This window comes from Echiichthys vipera (genome assembly GCF_963691815.1).
Source record: "Echiichthys vipera genome assembly, chromosome: 2".
NCBI classification, from domain to species: Eukaryota; Metazoa; Chordata; class Actinopteri; order Perciformes; family Trachinidae; genus Echiichthys; species Echiichthys vipera.
In genome coordinates, this window is record NC_139827.1 from 12632004 (window position 1) to 12650291 (window position 18288).

The 18288-nt window shown below is 39.0% G+C and overlaps 2 protein-coding genes across 2 annotated transcripts; both read right to left on the bottom strand.

Moving 5' to 3' along the window:
- Positions 1 to 996: 996 nt before the first annotated feature.
- On the bottom strand, positions 997 to 4865 carry cyp2u1 (cytochrome P450, family 2, subfamily U, polypeptide 1). Its single transcript, XM_083922666.1, has 5 exons — positions 4383 to 4865; positions 2892 to 3542; positions 2258 to 2419; positions 1948 to 2115; positions 997 to 1857 (listed from the first exon to the last, which is right to left on the bottom strand). The coding sequence occupies exons 1-5, from the start codon at positions 4807 to 4809 to the stop codon at positions 1676 to 1678; spliced, it is 1590 nt and encodes a 529-aa protein (XP_083778792.1). The 5' UTR covers positions 4810 to 4865; the 3' UTR covers positions 997 to 1675.
- Positions 4866 to 5808: 943 nt separating this feature from the next.
- sgms2a (sphingomyelin synthase 2a) lies at positions 5809 to 18002 on the bottom strand. Its single transcript, XM_083923784.1, has 6 exons — positions 17915 to 18002; positions 11168 to 11672; positions 10232 to 10349; positions 8884 to 9037; positions 7878 to 8044; positions 5809 to 6525 (listed from the first exon to the last, which is right to left on the bottom strand). Exons 2-6 carry the CDS (start codon positions 11614 to 11616, stop codon positions 6340 to 6342), a joined length of 1074 nt encoding a protein of 357 aa, XP_083779910.1. The 5' UTR covers positions 11617 to 11672; positions 17915 to 18002; the 3' UTR covers positions 5809 to 6339.
- Between the last annotated feature and the right edge of the window lie 286 nt (positions 18003 to 18288).

Sequence of the window (18288 nt, forward strand, 5' to 3'; positions counted from 1 at the left end):
GTGTCATTGATACAGTCTATGGTCGACTAACATCTCCAGCTGATAAATTGTTAATCATTTTTTATTAATCTCATTTTAATTCTTGCAAGGTTTTACATTCCCAAGTGTAAATTTGCTTAAGTAAAACCCATTTTTATGTGTTTTCATGAAAGAGCTGGAGGGCTGGTTCAAATCAATATCCTCTGCTAATAACAAGGAAGCTATCAAAACTATAAATCTGTGCTCCCACTTTAATTCAATTGAATTTTCATTGCTCATGTCTCCGGTGTATCTTAGTTTTCCCCCTTTTTAATTACCATTATTATTTTTTATCTCTATTTATGCATGCATTCATTTTGTTGTTACGTCTATTTGTTATACATTCATTAATGTGATGCTCATCATATGGTTCGATGCACTGTTAGTGTATTTTGTAAATCAATAATAAAGATGAAACAAATCGACTAACATTAAAGGTAACTACATATATACATAAATGGTACAATTCAATTCAGTTTTATTTATAGTGCCAAATCATAACAAAAGTTATCTCAGGAAACTTTACAGAGTATAGAGCACACTCTATGACTTATTTATGATTTACATAGACCCAACAATTCCTCCATAGAATACCATGGCAACGAAAACCTTCTCTATAACAGGCGGGAACATCAGACAGACCCAGCTCTGTGGAGGACGGACATCTGTCTTGACCGGTTGGGGAGGAAGAAAAGGAGAGAGAAATAGAGAAAAGACGGACACAAAGACAGACAGGCAGAGACACACTTCCAGAGATGCAAGCAACCACAAACGTGGAAAGCCATCTTTCTTGATAAAATCATCTTAAAAATAACAACATAGCTAAGGTAAGGACGCCAAGCTGTAGGCTTCAAATATGACAAATGACGACTTTCAGAATACAAAAAGTGATTTAAATGATATTCAAGTTTTACGTTTTGTTACGTTTCTTTCCATAATGCCCTAATAAAGAATTTTATATAGACATATGTGTGCTAATTTCTAAAATCAGTGACATAAAACAGTAAAAATATAAAATAGCAAGATATTCAGCAGTTATCTTTGGCACTATCTGGCATATAATACTGACCTTTTTAATGAAGCTGACAAAAAATTATCAAAATCATTTCCATAATAGACCTTAATTATTGCTTGAATGTCAAGTAAATATATGAGACGTTTGCTGGTTCCAGCCTTTTAAACTAGATGATTTGTTGCAACTGTTTAGAATCATATAATTGTGCATTTTTAATTACCAACTAATCTCATAATCAATAACTAACAATAACAACACTCATAATAAATAAATTAACTGATAATTAAATACAATATTCAATCATAAATGCATTTGTAGAAGAGCTACATTCCAATCAAAGCATACTTTTTCTACTTTGCACAGATTAAATTGTCTCTCCAGAGCTGTTTTCTCATATGATTGATCAGGTGCGGACGATGACCTGCTCTATTCACACATGGGCTCAATCTAATTCCTGGGACTTTGTACGAGGGAAATGACGGGGTAAAGTCCACTTAATGTCCGGTCCAGCTGGTTCAGATGTTTGTGGTTTGGTAATTTCTAGATAATTTCAGATTTGCAGTACGTGTGTGAAAGAGGCTCAGGAGACCTTTACCCCCCTCTTGATTGGGAAAAATCATTGATATACAGAAAACCTGAACTTCATCTACGAGGGCTCACACACACAGTGTATGGACAGGGTGCCAGCGTCAGGCCAAATCGTCCGTGCAGGGGAGGGGGAGATGTTCCCTCTGGCAGTCTGAATTTGAAGGCCTGCAATAAGCTTGTAACTGTCAGGAACAGCTCCATCTTCGCCAGCTGCTCACCCATGCACACCCTGCGACCTGAAGGATACAGGAGATAAATGGCGCACGGTCAATTAAAATGAATTCATAAATCAGTTATTTGGCCCGTTTGAAGAAAGAATAGCATACCAATCCCGAATGGTATGAAGCACTCTTTCCTGAGCAACTTTCCCTCATCGTCTAAGAAGCGTGCTGGGTTAAAACTATCTGGGTTGTCCCACAGTGTGGGATCTCTATGGACAGACCACAGATTGGGCACAATAATGGTTCCTTTGGGAATGGTGTAGCCTCTGAACTCTGAAAAAGGAGGAATAAAACACATTAAAAGACCATCACCTAAGAAAATCAGATGCTTGTGAAATTATGACAAATCAACCTTATTCTGTATATCTTTATTATACCTGATATACAATGATGTATATAATAGTTATTTAATTACCTATTGACTTGGAGGCCATGTGAGGAATAGCCAGAGGAACCGCTACAGTCAGTCTCTGCACCTCCATGATGGTGGCTTCAGTAAAAGGCAAACTTCCCTTATCAGTCAAAGAGAGGACCCGATTTGTACCTACCACTGCATCAATCTCTGCCTGGACCTTATCTGAAAACGGTATCAACAACATTAAGCACATCATTCTTGGATGATTAATGAAGTCCTCATCCTAACAAATGAGTACAAATTAAGTGTGGCTTTTGTACACACCTTAGGCCAGTTCAAATGTGTGCTAGAAAGCCATATTCAAATGCATGTTTTTATGTGCTCATCAATGTAGTTGTGAAAGAGTTTGAGAAGTGGTTAAATGCATAATCGAGCCAGACATTTTGTTGTCCTAAAACAAGGAAGTATTTGCCCACAACAGATTTCCAATTCCCTTTTCCCCCTTCTTCCATTTCTGTAAAAAACAATGTTTGTGGTTTGTATTGAGATATTTAAGATATGGCAGGCGAGAACCCCACATCTCCACTCCACTGTCATTGTGGAGGTCAGTTTTACACAAGCAAACTAAACTTTTTCAATGCTACATTTCACAAGTGCATGCTAGCGGTCAGAAAAGGACTGTTGCTACTTTTACCTTGAATATCAGGGTGTAAGACCATGTAGAGCAGAATCCACAGAACAGAATTAGCGGTGGTGTCAGTTCCAGCGATGAAGAGATCCCCTATTATGTAAAAGAGATAATCATCTGAGAAGCTGCTGTCCTTCTCTCCAGCAGCCTGCTGGGCCAACATCTCCATCAAGTACATGTCTACAAGATCCCTTGGATGGTCAGGGTCTAATGTTTCCCGGTGCTTTGTGATCATCCCCTTCAGAAACACTGTGATGTCTCTTTCCACTTGTCGTAATTCTTTAAAGACCCCAAAGGGAAAGTAGTATAGCAGTGGGAAGATGTTGATGAGGACTGCAGGGCTGTTCACACAGATCTCCAGGCCACGATCCATCAGGTCCAGCATATTGCGGAACTCGCGGTCTCCGTGATGGAAGCGCTGTCCCAGGATCAGTGTGCAGATGACGTTTGATACGGCGTTGCTGATCAGCGGGGCCAGGTCCACACCGGCGGCACCAGACTCCTCATTCAGTCGCAGCAGCTCTGTTTTGATGGTAGCCAGGCCTTGAAGGATACAAGGCTCCAAGCTCAACTTCCCCAGGCCAAAGTTTCTAAGTGTGGTGTGGCAGAACTTGCGCTGCTTCCTCCACACTGGCCCGTAAGGTGCAAAGACGATTCCTTAAGTTCAAATAAACCAGAACAGGGATGGCATATTTAGTCAGTTTTCATTCTCATCTTTATTGAATCAAACTGTACACTTGTCAGTAGGCTACTTCTACTACCGGTTTATACCTGCACGGCACAACTACTGTACACCAGTCATGTATGTATGTCTACAGAGTGTTCGTGCATGCGCATGCAGATATGATGAATACTGTACATGCATTTATGTGTATGTGTACCAATATCATTAGGAACATTGGTTCTTTTATTTGTATTCAAACTATTTAGTTACTATTTAGTTTCATTTTTATTTTGCACATGTTGATGTGTTTTTAGGCTGAGGTTTTCATTATTTTGTGAATAAAGAGGGTTAGAGTTAGGGTTAGGGGTTAGGGTTAGAAAATAATGTAAATAAATGTAAAATACAGTTGAATAATTTCTTAATGCCTGAGAAGGAAGAAGGAAAACCTTAATTGGGGGTTAAAAAAAAGATACACCTGTGAAAATGTGAACATATCCTCTAGTGTGGCTGTAGTTATACAGATGTGATTCTAACATTTTTTTTATAACGTTTGTTATAACAATGAGATTAGTAGACTAATGTTAATGCATCTTAGTAGGATACAAGGCTAAAACCATAAACAACCCCAGAATACAACCTCCAAAAGACAATAAAGTTGAATCATACTCATCATCAACTCTCTTTGAACTTGTGTATTCCAGGGTTTATTACACTGCATTAGTTCTGGCTAGGTTTATATTATAAAGTACAAACTGTTCTCCATTACATGCTTACTGTTTATTCAACAGGGTGAAAATCAATACAAGTGTCCTTAAATGAAAACAGTTGTTTACCTTTGTGTTTGGTCATGATGGTGATAGCCGGGATATCTGGTCTGTCGGAGAACACCTCGGGGTGGTTTGAGAGAGCATCCTTGACCACTTCATAGCCATTAAGTACAACCATCAACTGACTCCCGACAAAAATGCTGTACACGTTACCGTAAATGTTGGCCTGTTCCGTTAAAATAACCGCAGCGTTTTTGTTGTTTCTGTCTGGCTGCTGTCCAATCCTCCTCAGGATGAAAGAAGGGATGAAAAAGCCGCCGAAGTTACCGACTATCGGCCAAGGCTTCGGACCTGGTGGGATATTAGCGAGGTCCCTTCGTTTCTGATAGAAAATAACAACGTATAACATTAGCAAGAACAATAGCAAAGCTACAATGTTTACATACGACAGCACATAGCTGCTCAGACGCTCCAGCCATGCCAGCGCAACCATGGTGTGTCTTCAGTGAGCTAACGACACTATCCCATGTTTAGGGACTATTCATGTAGTCCGAGTAAAATCCCTATCTATGTAACGTAGCAACTTGACCAAACTGTTATTTAACCGAGCTGCTCATGCTCTTCTTGTGTGTCTACGTTGCTTGGCACGTTCCTGGTTTCCTATTGGCTGACAGTGCTGTGACCCGCTGTGATTGGCCACCTCGACAGTGACGAAATCAGATTTCCCCAGCCTATCACGGCTTGCTATTTGCTACAAAGTACCAACCTCTTAAAATAAAATAAAATAAAATAAAAGTTGACAATTGGACTTTTTCGTGGCGAACTTCAGTATATTCATCATTGACCATATTTATAAAGATTTTGCACTTATGTGGGAGAGTGTGGTATTCAAAGAAAAGAAAATACGTACTCTATAATACATGTATTAATTCTAATGGCAAAATGTCCCATTCACAAATGTAAATTTAGCAGTAAAAAAACAAATTTTATATTTTTCCTCCATGAGATTGAACATTATATAAAGTAATTTTCTGAATCTGTTAGCGAAAAAGGCTCTGAAAACTTTCCGCATATGGACTTATCTAAATATCTGTACATAATATAGGCAACCCCTGGCAATGTTATTATGTTATTGTTATCCTTTTTGTATGATAATATGTACCTTTCTGTATAATATGTACTTTTTCTCTTGCAATAAGAAATTGGGCTTTTTTCCATTTGTTCATTACTTTCTTTCTAGGCAATGAGACTAAAGTTGCATGTTAATCCACCATCATTACATTAAAATTTGCACTAAAAACCCACATAGATACATGAAAATTTGAAGGAAAGAAGAGACCATATTAAATATCAAATCCAAACTTAGCAATGTATTTAATGATGTTTGTGATACTGTGTAAAGTAAAAATTATTGTATTAGAACTTGTGAAAAAAGAAGAAAGATATACACAAAATAACATTACCTAAAACATACAGTAGCAGTATACAGCACAATGATGACTTTGACTGATGATTTAATAAATCAAAAAACACACTAACTTTGTATGGTTACACTTTAATACAATAGTACAATGTTGAGACTACAGCTAGGATATACACACGCAAGGCTACTAAAATGAATACAAAATGAATAACATTAATATAAGACTCATAGAAAAAAAACGTTTTGGTACACCTACTGACACTGAACACACTAAGGCACCTTGTGACTTGAGCACACTGATATCATATTGAGGTAAACCCCAATCAACACATACAGTATGAACGAGCGAGAGAAGCATACCTAAAATCAAGTCTTTCAAACAACAAGTGTTGCAACAAACTGTCTGGTCACGTCTGAAGTTCACTGGGAGCTGAGTTACAAAAACAATGATGACTTTGCAGGACTTTATCTCATAAATAAATTACATCTACAAAGAACACAGACACAATATGATTATCCTTCATTTTTGCAGAGACATTTCTTCCATAGTTATGCATTTGGTATAATTATATTCCTGTCCAGTAGGGCATCAGGGTCGTGTTACTCCTCTCGTGTGCTCTGTACCATGGAGTACTTCTTGCAGGGGTTCTTAAGGCAGGCAGGAGGCCAGGTGATAGGCCAACTGTAAGAGCATGGCACCGAGGTTTGGACGTTCCTCTCCATGAAGTTGAACAGTGGGTTCCACCAGGTGTTGGTGAGGTAGTTGTTGGGCGAGCATTTCAGAGTCTGTCAAGAACATAAAAGTTATCCTTTAGAATATTATCAGTAACAATACAAGTTGTATTCATTCCTCAAGGGATGCAGCTTGGTGCGACTGCATGTGAGTTATTTCTCATAGCTATATCACAAGACGATGCATGTGGACACTTTGTTCTTGTAATAGTTTTAATGGCCTAAAGTGTAAAAGTTACATTAGTTTTATACAAATATCAAATGATAGGTTCAAGTCTGTCTTTAAACAATACCCACATAATTGTATATACAGTACAGTACATATTTGCTTGCTCTAATCATTCCTTCTCTTCATACCATTAAGATCCCTTCCTTACATTCATGTGTCTAATAGAGAAGGGGAACAAAAACCACATTCCTTGGTCAATTTATCTGAAGTTAATATGAAGCTTCAGCAGTCTGATATAAACAATTCACGTGGTTATCTTCCAAAATGTGTCTTTTTAGAACGGATTGCTCTCTTTTTGTATCCCCAGTGTTTCCATGAGCCTAAACAGAAGGAATGATTGCTGCTAGACAAAAGCGTTTAAAAGATGCATGGGCCCCATGACAACTGTTTGGACAGACTTTAAAAATGATGAACCTGTCCTTCAACACACTCCCCAAACAGTATACACAGGCAAACAGTATATATTTGAGAACAGTTAAACTTATTTAAATAAACTGCAACTCGCAGTGCTCCTTTTAATAGCGTGGACAATATGCACACCCTAAATATTACCCTCTTGACCAACTAAAATGATCTGAATGGAGGAAAAATACATCATATTTGAACTGAAATCAATGACCAAGAGGGTTGTGATTTTTAGTCATGTTTCTAACATTTACTTTAATATTGTCAGTCTTTATTGCAAAAATATAGTGATGGTGTTAAGCATGTTATCCATTTAATATGTTACCTGAAAAATACCACCCCATATCAAATGTCTGTGTTTTGGCCAGTAGAGGGGGGTAATTCACCATGTTGAGAAGCCATAAAGTATACTGACTGTTTGATGGGAATAGTGTCCAGTTCTTACACAGTCTGACACAGTCTATAAACATGCTTGTACTTGCTCTAAATATATATTTAAATATAATATCTAGACATTTACCTTTAAACATAAGCTGCAATAAATGATTCTGCTGGCATGTAACTCTTAGCTGGTACACTTGAGGTAAACTATGTGAACAAAATACAGCCATGTGTCACCAGACAGAAAGTAAAGGCCTCCGTGCCTAAGGAATAATGTGTAACAAAGTTCTATTAGGGGGGAACCATAAGCTCTGAAAGCTCTTTTTTAAGACTCTCTTGCACTCCAACACACACACAAAAAGGCATGCAGTGTTGCGCTCTGCGTTCAGACCTGTAAGTTGGCCATGGTGTGGTACCACCAGAACAGGCGGGAGGTGATGAAATAGGCCACGACCACATCAACACTGTAGTGCTCATGTGCTACCAAGATACACACCACACCCACGGCACTCAGCAGCCAGCACATCAGATGGTACCACCAAAACGACCGTGGGGAGTCTTTAGAGAGAGGGAAGGAAAGACAGCAATAATAATTTAGCAATATTTATGACAACATCCATTTGTGGTTTGTTCTTACATGTTTTCACTGTCAAAAAGTCAGTCTCATTTCGCATTTCAGTGCAATGTGACAAGAACAGATATATTTTGCAACACACAGACAAGCCGGGCTATAGCAAAGAACATGATTGTGTTGTTTAATACCTATATTTTTATTATTATAAACAAGTTATTATCTTGTTTTTATCTTCTTATCTTGTTTTTATAATCTTCTATATTGCCGGAGCCTGTGAATATTCTCATTTGTCCAGGTCATGTTATCCATAATAATATTATAATTCTATATTGCTGCTAAATTGCGCTGAAAGCTTCTAAATGTAATTTTGTTGCATGCCTATGATGACAATTAAAGTCTATCACGTCTATTGGTTATGGGGAAAACTTAAAACAACTTAACCTCTGCTTGTAATATTGCAAACTCACAACTTAAGACATCATTTTAAATGGCATTATATGCCCTTTTGCCTCCTTCGTTTTATATTAAATGATACCATAAATCCTGCAATATATCCAGCAACATACATCTTTACAGGATATATAACATCTCTGAAAATCTCTGCTGTCAAACTTGAATTATTTCAATGTTTAAATAAAAAAAGTAACAGAGTTATTTGTATCGTATTACTTCCTAGTAGGTCCACGTGTAGCTATAAAATATATGCGCTATATAGGATGAGAATGGAACGGAAACAGACAATATAATTCATATATTATTCATGGAAGTTCCCATAAATTATTCAAAACAAAGCAAACAAACAAGTGATGCTTTGAGTACTCACACTCCTTGATGAATAGGTACGTGAGGGTGAGCATCACAGTGTGTCCGCTGTAGAGGAAGTCTCCACACAAGAGATGGGAGTTTGTAATGGACAGACCTCCACCTGAAATCAGCTGCAGAATTCGCTGGATTTTTGCTTGGGAGTCTCCATGGAGCTGATAGACAACAGGAAGTATACCGGGAGAAACAGACAAACATTGGATAAGTAACAACATTAGGACTGCAGCTAATTATTATTTTCATTACAGAGAAATTGAGATATATAGATATCTTTCCAATTAATCAACCACTTATTCCACAAAATATCAGAAAAAAAATGTCCATCACAAGTTCCCAGGGTGGCCCAACGTTTTGTATAAAAGTCAAAGACATAAAATTTATAGTGATGTAAAACAAAGAAAATAAGCTTATCATAATGATTAGGCCTAATTGATTATGAAAGCTGTTGCCCATTATATTATTTTTATTAATATGATGCTCTTATCCAAAGCAACTAACAATGAGTGGATTCAACCCATAAAATAAACTTCATCAAACGTAAATGCAAATAGTAGTTAGACATATAGTTTGACATTTTAAAGTTAGCGTGGCAATCTCATGGCGGTGACTACAGGACATTACTGCGTCCAGACAAGAAATAGTCTGGCAGACAATCCCCAGTAAACTCCGCTGGGAGAGAGCCAGTCTCAGTCTCAGTCTCTCAGTTTCTAGTGTTTAAGCTAAACTGGGGCTAATGATGTAGAGTGGGTTGTCCACTAATAGGAAGATTGGCAGTTTGTCCCCTCTGCCATGTGTGTGACTGTGACATCTACAGTAAAGTGCTTTAAGTGACCGGAAGACTAGAAAGGCTCTACATAACTCTAAGTCCATTTACCATTTAGGCCCACTGTACAGACACGACAGAGTGGTATCAATCTAACTCTCGGCAAGAAAAAAATTGTTGATTGTTTCAGCTTTAGGCAATATCATTGGAATTGCTAATTAACAAGAAGAACTAAAGAAAGATAGTAACAGTATATACATATGATCTTATGACTGTGGAAAGCGTACTTCTTACAAGTAACTGATTTCATAAATTAGACCAAACATTTCAAATACTTGAGAACAAAACTAAATCTGTCCAAGCTCTGATCCTTTTGCACAACACAACCCAGCAAACAAGCCTGGGGCACATGTTTTTGATCAAACACTGATGTACCTCAACTGTTGATGTCCTGAGGCGGTCAAAATGGCCTTTTTATTGCTGCCTCCCTTGTGTGGCTGTGCAAAATGAGTCCCAGAGGATGCACGAGTTTACACGGTTGAGCAACGACAGCTGATGCCTGCTCTGATGTTTGCGTGTTACTCACCTTAGGAGCACAAGTCATATGCATGCCTGGCACAGGCAGGGTGGTGATGTACATGGTGACACAGCGGTACAAGTACAGTGTGCCAATGAGGAAGAAGAACCGCCTGCTTGCGATTGACCTACAAATATACAATATAAGAAACATCATCATTCTGGGGACTTACTTGCAGTGTGATGAGTCAACTAAAAAACCAAGGGCCCCGGCTCAGCTGGTCAGATTGAGATTATTCCTCAGACCACATAATGGACAATGGAAATCCTCCATAATATGTTGTAACAGTGTCAACCATGTTATTGGGGACTTTGCTTGCGTAGGTAAACCGATTTAGTTGTCAGATTTTTGTTTCTATCTTTATAGGCAAGTGGCTAAATATGGAAAACATGGTTTCAAAGTTTGAATTAAATTAAACATTTTCAGCAATCTACAGTAAAACTTCAGTGGTCAGGGTCTGATTTTTAGCAAAGTGCTTTCTAAACTAATCATGATGAACATGTTTGCAGCCTCAATAGATTGTAATGTGATGCATTTCCTGACGGGAAGAGGCATACACTACAGAGAATAGCTACGTTAACCACAAAACAGATAACTATTTCTTTGTGTAAATACACTATAGCCTTCAGTATATAAACTTCCCTGCAGTAAAAGGGTGTGTGGGTGCTTAGTGTTATTTTATTCTCAACAAATCTGATCTTGTAATAGTTTTTTAGTTGGAGAAGTTTTTTGTTTTTTTTGGAGGCCTGTGGCACAGAGGGGAAAAAAGCCATGTCATGCTTTTACTGAACAGACAATACTTGTTATTAGGATAAGTTCATTGTTTGTTTTGGTCTTTGGAATCATGGGATTTGTTGACAGTAAGAAATACAATATCACTAGACTTATCCCTAAAGCTGAAGGAAAAAAACTTGTACAATAGATAATACCAACATTTTCTTTTACCTGTATCTGAAGAAGAACAACTGGATTATCCAAATGGCCAGCAGCAACATGCCATTGATCTCTGTCACTGTAAATGCCCATTTGACCCTGTCAATATAGTCAAAAAACTTATCAGGAAGAGGTGGGCTGCTTTCTTTGGGCGGGACCCTCTCATGGACTATAGTGATGACGACCGTTGTCAGGACCAAGTTAAAGCCAGCATAAAAAAAGGCCATTGCTGTCTTCCACCACTCCATGGGCAGACGATTGACCTTGGACTCTGGCAGGGAAATCTTCACATAGTCATTATGCCTCCCTATGCCTTTCCGAAAGCCCCTCTTTGTATCCTCTCCGCCAGAAGTGTGGACAGGACAGTTTTTACCATTGCTAGGTGCAGCTCCACCCTCCATTCCTGGGTTCAGATTATCAGCAGCAGAGTCTCTCGCATCCACAAGCTCCTGTGATGCCATGGGTGCCTGCACTGTCCACCCACAGGCACCACTCCTCCGGGACTGAGGCTTTTTAACTGCCATGAGAGAAAACGAAAGGTTGGAAACTGACAAACTCTTAGATTTGGAAGAACAAGCATACTATTGTCAGTTGCACCAGACAGAAGGTAAACATGGTACTCCTTGGTTGCAGTAAGGATGCCAAATCACCAGGATGAGAGACGGGGAGGGGATGGTTTATTTTTGTTTCTACTCTTCCTTATCCCAGGGATTTGCAAAGCAAGAGAGGGAGCCTTTCTGCACAGTTCCGCTAGTTGAAATGTGACTATTTTTGAGCATTATATTGAACTATTATAGCAGCCAACTACTCTGGCTGTGGTTGTATAGGTTATTGCTGTGTGTTACATTTTCCTTCCTCTGGACATTCACCAGAACCACTATGACAGTTTTCTGTTTGGACGTTCAGTCAGACTCTTTTTTGGGCCTTCCAAAGTCTTTCCACCACACTGCTTTGGTTTTCTGATTTTGTCATCAACAAGCAGCTGCTATGGTCACTTCAGCCACTTTCATGGTCAAACATGGCCTGTTGCAATGGTTTGCATGTTCATTAGAAATATTAAACTAAAACTAAATTAAATTAAACTTTTACAAAACAATCTCACTACCACCATGGTTCATTTAGGAGCTTTTGATCATATCACGTCACATGGCTGTGCAGATTGCTTGCCCAGTTGTCATGGAATTTGCAAAAAAACACTTTTTTTTCATGAAAATTGTCCATGACAGCAGGGTAAACTCTGCTGAAAGAGGCTGTGTGATACGATTAAAGGCTCTAGCTATTAAAGGGGCCTTGTAGTGAGATTAATGTAAACAAAACACAACAAAGGAAATAAAAAAAAAAGCTAAGCTAAGACCAAATTAAAAATAAAATAAAAACAAATCCAGAAGGGAACTCAGTCGGGCTCTCATTTTTCCAATAATTACATGAATGCAGCACAAATATTCTATCTTGCAATGTTAAAGGGATGGTTCTGATTTGCTGAAGTGGGGTTATACGAAGTACTTATCCATAGTCAGAGTATGACCTACAGTAGATGGCGGTAGTATGCACCCAGTTTAGTGGGCAGGAATACTGACTAGGGTCAAGGATCAAGGCAGTGGTATACCAGCAACCTGTGTTCTGTGAGGTAAATGTATGTTTCAGTATATGGAATCTTGTTCCTTTTACAAGAATAATGATAACAGCTCCAGTTCCCCATCCTTAAACTTAAATATGGCTATAGGATGACAAGGTTAAGACAATATTTTAATTATAGTGTATACTTAAACTGTCATTGATTTTTGTTTAGGCTGTCCCTTTTTTGAAAATACATGTTGCTGCTACCCCCCGTCAACAGCAGTACATTTCTTAACTTCATTGCCTGTCCTCCTGCCGGGAGCATACCTTTGTTCCCTAAGTCCTATTTTCCCCAGTGATGTTCCCCGCTTTCACAGAAAGGGTCCTATGTTCCCCGTTCTGTTATTTTTTTCCACAATCAGTGCCGAATTCCATGGCAAATAGGCCTATGTAGACCCTAACACTACCCCCTAACCCTGACCCTAACCCTAACCTCTTACCCTAAAAAAATGCTGAATTAAATAAGCGAAGGCATAGGCTTATGTGACCTGGGAACATAGGACTGGATGACACGCTACTGCCTGTTTCTGCAAACTGGGGACTGCCATCTACTGTAGGTAATACACTGACTATGGATAAGTAACCCCCCCACCACCACCCCACCCACCAACCGCCCCAAAAACCAACAACCAAAAAGCAAAGTCTGAACTAAAAGAAGTTAAAAGATATTATTTTTATTCCAGCTTCATGAAAACCGTAATCCTGCTAACAAACAGGCAAACAAACATACGAATTGAGAAACATACAGACAGACAAACCAAACCCTGAACATAACCTCCTTGGCAGAGGTTATAACAGGTTGATTGTTGGAAGCCAGATGTGAATGATTTGTGATGATGCCCAGAAGATAAACAAAATTGGAGATGAGCTGGTGCAATGTTTGTTGTTGCGCTCTTTTCAGTTAATGACTTGAGAGAGCACTACAGCAATGGCCATTTTCATTCTTTCATGTCTAAAAGGCTTCTACTCGCCTTAACAGCTCCATTAATGGATTTGATGATTCTGCTATTAGCCCCTAAATGCATCACAATAAATGTCATCTGGGATACATACGTAATGGTATGTTTACTTGGAGACAAACCTGGCACTATCAGGCAAAAGAGGGTATAAAAATGGAGTTTGGCTGGATAAAAGAGAGCTGCTGAAAGTATCAGTTTCATCAGAATCAATTTTGGTGAAAATATTGTTACAGTGGAGAAAGGCTTATTGTAGAATGCCCTCTGACTAACCCATACCACATTCAGCCTCTGTTATGTAACTGATGGATGGCACAGAACACAAAGTCTGACAGACTTTGAGGGAGTTAAAGGGTCATTACAAGGTACATAAATGCTGAACAAGATTGCAAATAAGATCAACAATAGCAGACAAACAATATAAGCCAATTACATGCCATGTCCCTTCTGTTATTAGTAAGATTATGTTGCAGCTCTGTGGTTAGTTATACGTCAAGTTGTGAATAAAACATATTTCACATGTTTTTGTACTTCTCTAATATTGGCCAGCTTTGTTTAAAATTGTGAATTTGAAGATGTCTCTACTTATTGTAAACATCAGAGAAACCTGTGGTGACAATGTCATCTAGAGGCAAATCCTGCTGCTGCTCTATAGACTGTGATAAATTAAACACTATGACAGCACATGACGTCAGTGCCTGACAACGATGCTGATGCTGGGTGTGGTCAGAGGTGAAACACACTTAACACCTTTAACCAGAGAGGGAAACACCGCTTTTAAGTATGGTATTTCATCCATCATCTGCAACCGCCTAACGGGGTTGTGGAGGGCTGGAGCCGATCCCAGCCGTCATTGGCCACGGGGGGGGACAGACGCCATGGCACATAGAGACAACCGTTCACACTCACATTCACACCTACACGGAAGGACCCCAGCCCGGATTCGATTGCTGTAAGGCGACAGTGCCAACTACACCACCGTGCCGCCCTAAACCTGGAATTACATTTTTTAAAGTGTGGCTAATTTTTAAAGGGAGCATGTTACACTCATTTTCAGATTCATACTTTTTGTTTCTACTTGAACATGTTTACATGCTTTAATGTTCAAAAAACACATCATCTTTCTCATACTGTCTGTCTGCATATAACAGTCTTGGTCCTCTGTCTGAAACACTCAGTTTCAGCACCTGTCTCTTTAAGTCGTCTCCTGAAAAAGCCTGCTCTGATTGGTCCGTGTTTCCAGATATTCTGCGTCTGCCCTCTCTGCACCATTAGTGCGGCTTGGGAATTACTGTAACAGTAACTGTAATTATAACTGTAACTGTAACGGTACTGAAGCAGCACTTTCTACCTATATATAGTATAGACGTGACATCACAACTGTACAGAAGTATAATTTCAAAAAGACATGGAAATCTCACTTTTTACAATATGGGAATTTGAGAAACTAAAACTACTTTGTTATGGTGAGGAACATATTGTGGTCGGGGCTAAACTTTGATTGTTGTAAGATGAGCTGTAAAATAGTCTCTGGTGTATAAAACCAGTGTCTGTTATTATCCATGGAGTTACAGGAGGTCATTTTTGAGTAAAACATAAGGATATTTGAGGTAGTCCCAAGTATTTAAAGAAATGACCAGTGCTGTTTTTCTGGTGAGGACAGTCTGAAAATACTGACTTGGTTTCCAAAGTCACAAAACCATCTGTGTTGGGGTGGATTTATCTTCCTTTTAAAACAACCTACAAGTGCCCATGTTCTATATTTTCTTGTATCATACTTTGTGACATTAAATACAAAGGAGATGGGAGCTATTTATTTCCCAGTATTCACTGTGAAACAGCACTATGTGGATATGGGAGGTCAGCAGAGTCTCTCCATTAGACCAGTTTTCAACCGGTCCCCTCCACCCTAGTGTACAGAACAGTGTTTTCCCACCAGCGCCCAGCACTCTAAAGGGATGGGTGGTGATGGAAAACTGGCAGAAAAACCTATTCCACATGGTCACAGGCCGTAATGGATAACTTGGCTGCCTCTGCTTGCTAAAGCTATTTCAAGAAAAGCCACCCAGTTGCCCTGAAAGCTGTATTTTACTCTAGGGGAACTAAGGCTTTGACTCCATTTTGGGACCTTCATAATAACATGCTACTTTTGCTGTCCACTCATTTTCTTCTGTACATGATGTGGATTGTTTTCATCAAAGGAAGGGTTAAAAATACAGAGGTGGCCCAGCCCTCTTTAGGACCTACAGAGACGAGTTGACTCTATATGTTCTCTCGCATATAAAACACACAGTTCAGTAGACTAACTAAAGAGAATGTGATTGAAGTATTTGACACAAGTTTGTATAGCTGTTTGCACTATGTACGCTGCTGTTTGAGATCCTGTAATTCAAATAAAAAAGATATCCTCAATGGCTTTGTAAATATTTCTTTGGTCTGAGACATGTTAAGATGTACAAGCTTTATAGTCAGTAGCAGCAGGGTAAGATGTTCAGATCCTTTACTGAATAGAAGAGTCTTTATTGTCATTGTACATGTACAACAAAATAAAAGCAGTTCTTTCAGTGCAAAACATCAGTTAAAATGCACAGCAGGTGAAATAAATACATACAGAGAATAGAACTAACTAACAGCTGCAGAACAGCGAGAATAAAATGTACCTAATAATGTAAGCGAACATGTGTATCTGTAAGTAATATATATTATTCATATTATTATGTATTATATTATTGTTGATGCATTCATATCCAAGAAATATATAACTGTTGTAGTTGGTTCAAGTGGAGCTGACAACCTTCTACTGTAAATGAGTTTAAGATAAAACAATAAATCATCAATGCATATTATTCACTGCAGTAAATAGGACAGTGTTTCCCTGCAAAAGGTAGCGGCGTAGTAGTATAAAGTAGCATGGAATGGAAATAAAAAGTTTTTGGAAGTGAATACAGTCGGTTCTTAGTTACTTGCTAGAATTGATTAGAAGCAGCAGTAGTAGTAGTAGTAGTAGTAGTAGTAGTAGTAGTAGATGGTTATTGCAGAAGTATTGGTCTATTAGTAGAGGCTAACTTCACAGTAGTAACATTAGTAACAGTAGTTTGTCCTTATTTGTGTATTCAAAAACATGTCATGGTAAGTGAATTACAGAGAGCAAATGGTTGGAACCTTTATTTTTACCACAATGCTTCACTTTCTGTAGGCCAACTGGATCCCTTGTATAACAGTAGTTCACTGTGCAAAGCTGTTCATCAAAACACACACATTTTTTGACAGAACAAATAAATGTTGTATTTCTGAAAAGACATTCACTTTTAAAGCGTACAAGTCAAAATGGTCAAACGGAGCATGGCACCAGCCCTACTTTTCTGGGTGCCATAACCACATGTTGGGTGGATACAGGCAGTAATGTCAGGTTCAGGACTGGGTGTCTCCCATGCCTCCCAGTTATTACAGGGCGGCAGTCTCTCACATGTGATGTGTGCAGCACAGCCGGTTTTGAAGTTTACTTTTGGTGTGTAGCACAGTGGCCCCACAGACAGACAGTGTTAAACACCATGTTCCACATGAGGCTACTGGGTGGGGCAACAGGTCATTGCCTATCTTGTAATTAAGCCCTCTCGTTTTCAGTCAAAGCTATTGCAGTTGGAAATTGACAACTGAATTATTATAATGGGATTAAAGCAGCTGTATAACAAACAGTCTAAGTGCTTGGTAGTCTTTATAGCCCTAAATTGTATAATTCAGAAATAATGTTTTTAATCTTAGGCCTATGTGACAACTTGCTACTGATAAATTCCCCAGATAAATGCAGTGTATAACAAACTGACATCATCTGACATCACCATACCATAACCATCCAGTCCCGTGGCTCATGTCTGCCGATCAACCGAATAAAACTTTTTGCATGCATCAATGCCAACACATGAACCCTTCACTAAATGGAAATTCAGAGATTAAGTCATGTAGAATTCATATCCACAGTGTATTTCTCAATCTGTAAGGAGGACTTATAAAAAAAAGAAAGTTGAACGTCAGGAGTATACAATCCAGTCCGGCTATTTAGCTTATCATCTTACTGAAGATCACACATTAATGCAGCCATTAAAGACATGAAACCCAACACATACCGACGACAAGATAAAGATCTGTGTTTAGATTCACACATGTTGCACAGTTTATAGCATCCTACCTGCCTTGCTCGGGCCTCCTGGCGCCTCTTCCTGTACTTGCAGTTGCTGGAATCTCTGATGCTGCGCCTTGCTTGGTCGCTGCTCTGCTCAGGCTGAACTGCTACATCACCCGACGGTGCCGCTCGCTTTTGAGGGAGCGCTCCTCCCCGAAGCAGCCCCTCATATCTCAGATCCATCCTCTGTACCCAGCGCCCTGCCTCGCATCCCCTTTAATTCAGAGTAGCAGTCCTGTAATCAGCACAAGCATCGCCCTGTAACTCTGTTCATGTAAAATAGGTGTTCTGCAGGATTCACATCTTAAAGCAGTTAGGGGGAGTAGCACAACGTTTTAATAATAGGATGTGCTTTTATTATGGAGGGACTCAATATTTTG